Here is a 9,805-nt window from a genome sequence, read left to right as displayed (position 1 = left end):
GCAGTCACCATGACAGGTGTGACCGTGGAGGTGACCATCAAGGTGAATGACATCAATGACCACGCCCCGATGTTCCCGAGAAAAAGGGCCATGTTTAAAATCCCTGAGCAGACAGCCATCGGCACCAGGTTTCCTCTTGAGCCGGCTGTTGATGCTGATAACGGCCAGCTTACAACACAGGGTTACCTTATCAAAGATGGAAATGTTGGCCAGGCATTCACCTTGGAGACCAGGAGGGGAAGCAATGAGGTTCTTTATCTGGACTTGGCGGTCAATGCCATTCTAGACAGAGAGAAAAGATCCACATATACTTTATCTCTGGAGGCCTTTGATGGTGGTTCCCCCAAAAGGACTGATCAAATGACATTAGATATTACTGTACAAGACATTAATGACAACGCTCCCATTTTCAACCAGAGCCGCTACCATGCCATAATATCAGAGAACCTCCAGCCAGGAAGCAACATCCTGCAGGTGTTCGCAACAGATGTTGATGAAGGAGACAATGGGATGGTACTGTATGAAATCAACAGGAGACAAAGCGACCCGGACCACTACTTTGTCATTGACTCTCGCACGGGCATCATCACGCTCAACAAGCCGCTGGACTTCGAGATGAGGAGAGTGCACGAGTTGGTGGTCCAGGCGCAAGACAATGCTACCCAGCCAGAGGTGACCAATGCCTTCGTCACCATCCACGTCAGAGACTACAACGACAACCAGCCCACCATGACCATCATCTTTCTCAGTGAAGATGGATCTCCCAGAATCTCAGAGGGTGCACAGCCAGGCCAGTATGTAGCCAGGATCTCAGTCACTGACCCAGACTATGGGGAGTACGCCAACGTCAATGTGTCGCTAGAGGGAGGAGATGGAAAGTTTGCTTTGACCACTAAGGATAGCATCATCTATCTGATGTGTGTGGACCAGATTCTGGACCGTGAGGAGAGAGACAACTACGAGCTGAGGGTGATGGCAACAGATTCAGGCACTCCTCCTCTCAGGGCAGAGTCATCCTTCATCATCCAGGTGATTGATATCAATGACAACCCTCCTCTGTTTGACCAGCCAGTGTACAGGCAGGTGATCCCAGAAGTGGTGTTCCCAGGGAGCTTTGTATTACAGGTGACAGCTAGAGACAAAGACCAGGGGCCTAATGGGGACGTTAGCTACAGCATCCTACAAGACCATGGTTCTTACTCCAACTGGTTCAGTATAGACTCCATTACGGGCATTATCACCACTCTCACCCAACTGGATTATGAAAAGAACCCCAATCCCAGTATAACTGTGGTGGCTACAGATGGAGGGAAACCACCCCTGTCCTCCACTGCTGTGGTAAACGTTGTGCTTCAGGATATAAATGACAATGAGCCTGTTTTTGAGAGAAACTTCTACAATGTGTCCATCAAGGAGAACACAGCTCCAGGGACCTGCATTCTTGAGGTAGGACATTTTCTTGCAGATTTGTTCCATTAAAAGTTTGTAAATTGATTGATTATGTAAACACACTCCCACACTTCAGCGCTGAGCTCATGCAGGAGCCTGAACTTAACTTGGTCGCAATTGTGAAGAGCATAACAAATGGAAATTCATAAGAAAAATAGAGCAGGACTTTGCTGATTCCTTTCATTCCTCTATAAAGATTAATTTTTAATGGTAAAACTGTTTAAATTGCACTCCCTTAGTGAGGATTTACCTGCGGTTTTGGGCCAAGATGATCTCCTCTTTGGCTGTCCTCCCCTTCACCTCTCAAAAGGTTTCCAGGGTAACAGAGCCAGTGTAAAGTCCTCTGTCAGCCCAGGCACAAAGGGGTTTTTCACATACTCACAGGCAGAGACAAATTCAGGGCTTTATGCAAAGAAATAGATGTCACTTCACTCTCAAAAGGCACCTTAATTAGGCTAGTTGAGCGTGAGAAAAAAATGGCTATAGACGACAAGATGAATTAAAGTTCAAACAAATTACAGCACCCCCAGTGACTGCAGTCCTGTGTCATTGAAACATATTGTTTTCTCAAGTTCTTTTTTGGCGATCTTATAAAAAAGGCTGCTCGTCAGTTGTTTTAATAATTCAAGTGATTCCTCAAGTCAGAAAGCTTTTTTTTTCTTACAAGTACAGACTTTCATACAGTTCTCACAAGTGTCTGCAGTAGTATTGAATGAATCAAGGAGTTGGATGCAGAGTGCAGTTCTGACAGAGGGCCTAGCAGACGGGATCTTGGCCCAGGGTTTGGCCATGGGAGAGGGAGGGGTGAAGGGAGATTCTGGCCTTACCGCTACTACTGGCTTGAATGCAGAAATAGAAGCTTCGAGGGCTCCTTGTGGGACGTCCCCAAATTATAAATCACAGGAACCATAATGGATAAAGCAATGTACTGAAATTGATTATGGAATTTTTTTTTACAGCTCTCCAAAATATAAATTATTCTTTGGCTCACTATTTCCAATGTGGGTTGAAGTTCATGTTCTCTGAATATATCTCAAACCCATATTTGTTTTTCAAACTGGTCAGAATTTTGTCTTTCCTTAGCTCTTCCCACCAAAGGGCATTACTACCTGCTCTCAAACAACTCTCAGAGTATCACACATCAGTGGCCTCACAGGGTCCAAGTATGAAGTAGATCTTTAAAGCCGCTGCTCTCTGGCCTCTCTTGGGCCTGCCTGGATGCTGCCGACGTGTGTTTGGCGGCCCATGTGAGAACAGACTGCTCTTGCTCCGGGGGCCAGCTCTACATCCAAACATCTCAACAAGACATCTGATGACTGCCTTTTTTTCTCTGCAGATGAAATTCCCAGTGTCTCCTTTTTCCATACACATTCTATCCAAAAAAAGATTATAATATATGTATTGTGATCATCAATTCAAGTGTTTGAAGTGTGTCGATTTTCTTCCCCTCCTCAGGTCACAGCAGTTTGTGATTATTTTTATGTAGTCTGGCTCCACAGTGCTGTGCCTGTGATATTTTGTCACTTTCTGCTGTACATCACTTGGTTTATGGATGACTTTAAAATGAGATGTGTGGAGGGGAAAGATAACTAAAAAAAGGACTTAAGCCTATTAACAACAATCAGTCTTGTAATTCAATATACAAGATCTACTGCAAAGAAAATACGTCATCTTTGAAAGAGGAAATCAAATACGACATGAAAAACAACACTTTAAAAACCACGATCTGCGTTGTGGAATGTGTTTCATTGGCCATTTCAAATGTTATTCTTTATTATTAGTTTTTTGGGATGGTGTAGAGGTCAAATATATTTGTTGGGCAGGTCTGATACCATAAAGGAACCACAATACCAAAGTAGCTTGCTTTCCTCTTTGCTTTCATCTATTTGATCTATTTATATGGCAAATGATGTTCTCTTGCACCAATTCATATCTCAGTTTGTATGTGTGCCTGTGTGTGTTTTATTACAAATGTGTCTTCACAGAATAATAGGAAAGGGAAAATCATTACTTCACGGGTCATTCATTAGGTAATTAAGCAAAGATGCATTTGATTCCTGACAATGAGGAAGAAGAGTAATACAAGATGTCATTAGGGATAATGAGGCCCATCAGCCAGCCTTAATATCTACAAATTCATTAAAGCAAAGTCTGGTTGTTTTGGCCTGGAGGGTTATTTGCCATTCACTCTCCCTGTCTGTTATTTCACTTGTGAAGTAATGAAGCTATCCAGTTGGCAGAATCTCGCATTGGGGAATAATTTACACCTCATATCATTGTGGTTTTTGGTTGGTTTGGACTGTGTCTCTGCTGAGAATTGTCCCTCTGTCTGTTTTCGGGGGCCCGTTCTGGCTCCAGCAGAAAGTAGAGAGGGGGTCTCCAAGCAGCTGAGGGGGAAATGAGCCCTGACAAGCGCTGGCATGAGTGGCGGAGGTGACATGGGCAGGGGGGCTTCCTCGTCTGTCTGTTGGTCTGTCCCACTCCCAATTCTTATCTGATCTCACTTCATTTCTCATCAGCCGGGTGTGAAGATAGGCCAGACCTAATTTTTAAAATGGCCTCCCCCATGTTCATGACAGAATGGGCCACTTGTCATCGCTGCAGCCCCCTTGGCAATATGAGACCAACAGTGATTGCTGCGGGTGAAGGAGCAAACATTTTTTCCATTTTTCTTTCTTGAAGCTGTAAAAATAAACTTTTGCATCTATCAGTTCCTTTGCCGCCCAAATTGCTTCCCGTCTCAGTGATGTCTTGGCAACCTTTTGACTAAACACATCAATTCTCTTGAAAAAAAACATTGGTGATATTGTGTAGGATTGTTATGCTTTGGCTAGGATTTCTTGTGTGCAACATTGCAAAGCCTGCTTGTTTTTAGTTTAGATAACTGCAGATGCAGAGTGCCACTCAAACACATTCATTATTTCTCTGAATTCTTGAAAGCCAGCGTAGTTGAAAGAGATACCTCAGTGAAGTGGCACTCTGAATCGCCTCTACATTCCTGCCAACATAAAAGCAACCATTCATGGGGAAATGGAATACTCATAATTGCCCTTGAGAGAAAGTATGAATGATTGAAAAAATGTATTTCTTTCACACTAGTCCCTCTATTTCCACAGTTTTTTTGTACTATAGAGACCACCTACTAGTGACAACCAGGCAGGTGCTAGTAACACTTATTCCAATACCTTGAGCCATGGTGTCCTTGAATTGTAATTACCTGATGTAAAAATGTGGTGGGCAGTGTAATAGTTTTCCTAACCCAGAAATGTTAATAATGCTCGCTGCAGTACAGGCAGCATGAAGAGCTGGTGTTTGCTGTTTAATTGCAGGAGTTGCTTTTGCTCTAGCTTCCTTTTCAGAAAGCCTGCATTGCTGAAGTAAGTTTTGCTTCTCACAACCTCTGCCTTTATTCTTTTGTGTTAGAGAAGACCTCTATTACATTCCCTGTAGAATAGACCTACCTACCATTCCTTCATGTTAGAAAAATGAAATACAATTTAGAAAGTTACTCTCCGACAGTAAATTGTTAAAGTTGACAATCACAAGTGTCACCTGGGATTAGAAGCAGAGACCACTTGGAAAACTACATTTTAACATATATGTTTTGCAGGGCACTGCTTCTTCACAAAAAGTTTTTCCTCTCAGTGTTTTAGCTGCAGGTCTCAAAACCACATTTGCGAGCAGTTCACCATTATGCTTTTTCACCCAGATTTCACCCATACTGAAGTTCTGCAAAACTTCCATGTAAAATGCAACGACCAAATAAGACTAACTATGGTGATAAGTGAAATTGCCAGTTTCAGACTGGTATTTTTGTACACAAATCATGTCATCAATTCTCACCAGACCTTTTTCTGGGGATGGTTTGTGTCAAACACAATGTTCACTTGTCTATTTTGATACCAGACTGGCCTGTCTCCCTGTAAAATTGGTTTAGCTTGAGGAGAGCTGACTCTGCTTTTGGTCTCCCCTCTCTTTTTATCCTCCTGTTAACTACCAAGCGTCGCTGTGGCTCTGCGGTATAACAGCATTTTCAGGGAATGGTAAAATTGCAGGAAACTGGATGTGCTACTTAATGTTTCCGAAAATGTAATACTTCCTTGAACACTTACTCCTGGGCCTTGCAGGGGCACTGAAGCGAACATAAACACTGATGTACATCGGAATAGAGTGTGGGTGTCCAGGTCAAAGTTGCTGTGCTTGAGACAGCTGAACGCATTTTATTGTGCTCAGACGTCCATCAGCAAATTCTCCGCTTCTCTCTTTCCACCCGCACAGGAGGAGGTAAAAGCTGCGGTAACACTTTTAATGTTGGTTTAATACAGTAACTGGGAGCAAATGCTGTTCATTAGTAGAAAACCTAAGCTGTGGATGTTTGACCACCAAACTGTGAAAGAGAATAGAAAGACCACTGTAGTGCAAATACTGTTTCTTTATGTGTATATAAAACGTTACTAAATTCATAAGTCCATCACTATTCCTCAGAGCCCAATGGTGATACCTCAAATTGCTGTGTTGTCCAACCAACAGTGCAAAACCCAAAGCTATTCAGTTGAAAAGCATTAAATTCTCACATTTCAGAATCTGGAACCAGAGAACATATTCTGCTTGATAAATGACTTAAAGAGTATATCATTCACAAAGTGTACTGTAGACTGGCTAATTGAAATTCTGATTCTGAGAGTTTTCCTTGGAATAATTAACTGGTCTCCTTTCATTATTATCCAAATAACTTGTGTTTTAAACGGATAATGTATATATGTAATATTGTTATACTATATTTTTGTACCTGCTGAACTTTTAAATTATACAAGATTGTTACTGTGTCATACAGGTAAAATCGCCAGTCCGTGATATTTTTTAAAACATTAAATTTGAATCCTTTGTTGGTAGCTGTCTGTTATGTGAGTGCTGAGTGGTAAAGCAAGCAGTGTTTACAATAATTCAGGGTGACTGTAAAGGGTCAGTACAGACTTTGATGAAGTCATGCTAGGTGTGAGAGATTAGACTCTGCTGGAGGGGTTTCCGGCCCACATCTGGCAAGAAAGGAAGATGGGCTTACATGCCGTTCTTAAGGGACAAGACATTTCATTAGGAGCCTATACAGTTTGTCTGCTGCTGGTGGGACAGACCTCTCAACACCACTTCTAAGTTTCTATGAAAGGATGTGAGTGTAGTGAAAGGAGAGTTAGAGAGGGAGAAAGAAAACAGTTGAGAGCCTCCAGAGGGACAGTCAGCCTCTGGCAGCTGTGACAAAGCTCAGACTCAGCAGCTGGATCCAGCTGCTGATCTCTCCTCTGACTCTGAGGGGTGGGATCTCCTTCACTCTTCCTGTCTCTTTGTCTCCGTTTGTCTCTCTATGTTCTTTCACCTTGACCGTCCAGACATCTTATCTCTTCCCACTTCCTTTTCCCACACTGTTGTGTCCTCTCCATGATCCAATTACACCTCTTAACTTCCCCTTGTTTCCCTGCGGAGTGGTGACATGTGGACCGGAGCAGGTGAGAGCAGCACATCTGCCTGCCTGGAGACACTCGGGCCTCCCTGGAGTGATGCGAACACACTGCCTTGTGGGTCCCAGTCTGACCAGGCCCAGGCTTATCCAATTTGATGATGCAAGAAAGAAATGGTTGTAAATTACCAACAGAGTGAAGTCACACTGCAGGTGTGTGTGTGCCTTCACGGTCACGTTGTCACAGTGTTGCGTTCAGGCTTAAGAGGAGCACTTTTTCTCGACCTTTGTAAATAGAGACAATTATTCACTTTGCCTCCCTTCTCCTTTGCGACGACTGAATGGGAAGAGGGGAGCAGGCCGAGAGGCTCGCTGTGATGAGGGCTGCCAGGCCTTCTGTTCTCACAGCCCGTGGTCCCCCTGCACATGTGCGAGGCAGTTGGCACTGCTAAACAAGCTGGGCATCAGGAAGCATCATCTGCTCGCGATATTCATTCTGTTCCAAAGCAAATCTGTGCTAAATCATCCATCCAGTCCCCTGCTGTCCATCAGAAGCCACCAGACCGGAAAGCAGACGCTGAGTGACAGCTTGCCAGGTTACAAAAATCAGTAACCAGGAAACTAGGTCCCAAACAAACGGCAACCAATCATTTCTTTAGTGTGATGACGAAGTGCAAGTATTGTGATGGTAGCTAGTCGGCAGCATGTTGTGTTTTACATTCATGACAAAACTGCCTCTTCCTAGAAAATCATGCACTATATATACACAGCCCGAACATATCTTAACCACTGAGCAAATTGTCTCTGTATCCAGAACTTGACTGTTACAAAGAATGCATCGCTTTAGTCTGCCAGCAACCTCAGCCCCCCTTTTTGCTCCAGCCTTGCTGCTGCACTGACTGCCAGTTGAAATAACGGTTGAGAAGAATGTTACTGAGCTCAACAAGCTCATGGAAAGAGTAGAGCATTCAGCTTCGGGGCACGTGATCAGATCGTCCTAATTCTGCTGTCAATTAGATCAATTTTGGTTTACGAACAGGTCTGGTCAGGGCTGTGAAGGTGGCCGAGCGAAAGGATTCGTCAAAACCTCAGCTCTCCATGTGAGAAATAGGTTATAGGGGGTAGTGTTTCAGGAAAGAGGTGGTAAAACAGGGGGAAACATGCAAAATACAAACAAGGCCGGAGGAAACGAATTCAAAGCCAAGGCTATCTTTCTGTGTGGTCAGGAAAATGTGGAACTGACACTGTTAGAGCAGGATGTTTTGCAGATGCTTGTTAACGGTAAGAACGCTATGAAAGCTCTCAGCTCCTGTGAGGACCAAATTAGTGCTTGGGGCTGAGTATTGAATATGACCAGGCATTTTTGTTCCCCCTTATTTGATCTCTGATCAGACGTTTTCTTAGATTTAAATGTATGACAATGACAATTTCAGCCGGCATTTCATTAAGCCAAAATTGTTGTACGGCTGCTTATTTTTAACATTTGACAAGCTTGGTGCTTTTTTCAAGAAGTTTTTTTCTTACATGGAAAAAGTCAAACATAGACATTGGTTGTTATTGGTATTTATATTTAGATTGTGTTCTTTTTCAAATCAAGGTAGTCATTTATCAAGCAAAAATGCATCTTCTGGTACTCGTATCTGGCTCTGTTCTAGTGAGTAGGTCTTTTACAACCTTTGTAAGACAGAGAAAAAGATAGCAAGAGGGAGCGGGCGACAAACCACACGGAGAAGGAGGTTTGTGGGGAGAGATGCTCCACTTTCACATTGCGGTTACCCAACGTTGTCTGTCTTGGCTTCAGACAGAGAGGCACCCAGGCCTGCTGCAACCAGACTCCCAGTCTGACGCTCCATGGTGGTCCACCCTCACACTGCTGGTTGCATATCTTGAAGCCTTCGCCACATCTCGCAGAAACGCCCCTCTTATTATAAGGGAAGACATCTGTTATGCCTTATCTATTCTAAGGTAATGCATTCACCCTGCAGATTAGTTGTAATAAGGAGACAACTGCTTAGCTTATAGCTGCCTTCCTCTGAGGGCTAGAAGGTGATTTAAAGACTTAGTGGGGGAACTAATTACCACAGAGTTGCGTAACTCATCAATAATGCTAATTTGGTCTGGTGCTGCAGAGTTTATGTTCGAAGTGGTGTGCTGCTTCTTTTAACAAGCGCGTTGAAAGGCCAAGTCTTTGTTTAGATTGTTGTTTAGAGCCTGGTTCTGTGAGGAGCCCGGAGGCAGCGTGGAGAGCAGTGGGACTCTGCTGTAATTAGGCAGAGCTGGTATGCAGGAGTGAAGGACTCAAGATGTGTGATGTGGTATCAGAAAAGGCGAACAGAAAGCCAGGGACTGGGGTGTATGTATATGCGTGTCTTGGTATAGACGGGGCTTTAGGGTGGAAGAAATTCTCTAATCAGTGCCTTGAGGAAGTTTCCTCCCAGATTGGTTCACAAATGCATCTTGTGAGATCCAAAGCATCAAAACAGGAGAAATTAAATGAAATGAAAAGAGTGGGGAAAATTTATGAAGCACATGTGATTGTGGATGCCCAAGGTCAAACTAAAATGATGCACATCAGTGCTCTGCACCACCTTTCTATTCCAGTATAGGTTGAAGGCTGGACATGCAGCCAATATGATCCAGTCGAGGCAGAACCATATTGACTTGCAGCACCTTGGAATGTGAAGTGAAAAGTACTGACCTTACATTTTTGTGTTTTTACTGAGAGTGGCCTGTGCACACTGTACAGAGACACTCTTTCAGGCGTGGCTGATCACCCTAATAGGATCCATGAAAAAGATATGTCACGGTTAAGTGCCCAGTAAAAGTATGCATTGTCTACAGCGGCCTCGGCAAAGTCAACTCACCACTCAAATGGATGCAGACAAGGAGCTGGTCAGTAGCTGG

The 9,805-nt window shown here is 43.7% G+C and overlaps 1 protein-coding gene across 1 annotated transcript in view; it reads left to right on the top strand.

Annotated features, from left to right (window-relative positions):
• Nucleotides 1–9,805, top strand: part of LOC142959435 (protocadherin-16-like) — a 67,002-nt gene that overhangs the window by 354 nt on the left and 56,843 nt on the right. The window contains exon 1 of the mRNA XM_076100697.1: nt 1–1,446. This exon is cut by the window's left edge and continues 354 nt beyond it. Coding sequence (XP_075956812.1) covers nt 1–1,446 — 1,446 coding nt within the window. The remainder of the gene's footprint in view (nt 1,447–9,805) is intronic.

This window comes from Anarhichas minor, unplaced genomic scaffold, assembly GCF_050575085.1.
Source record: "Anarhichas minor isolate MPS153535 unplaced genomic scaffold, ASM5057508v1 ptg000026l, whole genome shotgun sequence".
NCBI classification, from domain to species: Eukaryota; Metazoa; Chordata; class Actinopteri; order Perciformes; family Anarhichadidae; genus Anarhichas; species Anarhichas minor.
Note: the sequence above shows the minus strand (reverse complement) of the source record. Positions and strands in the feature narration are given on the sequence as shown.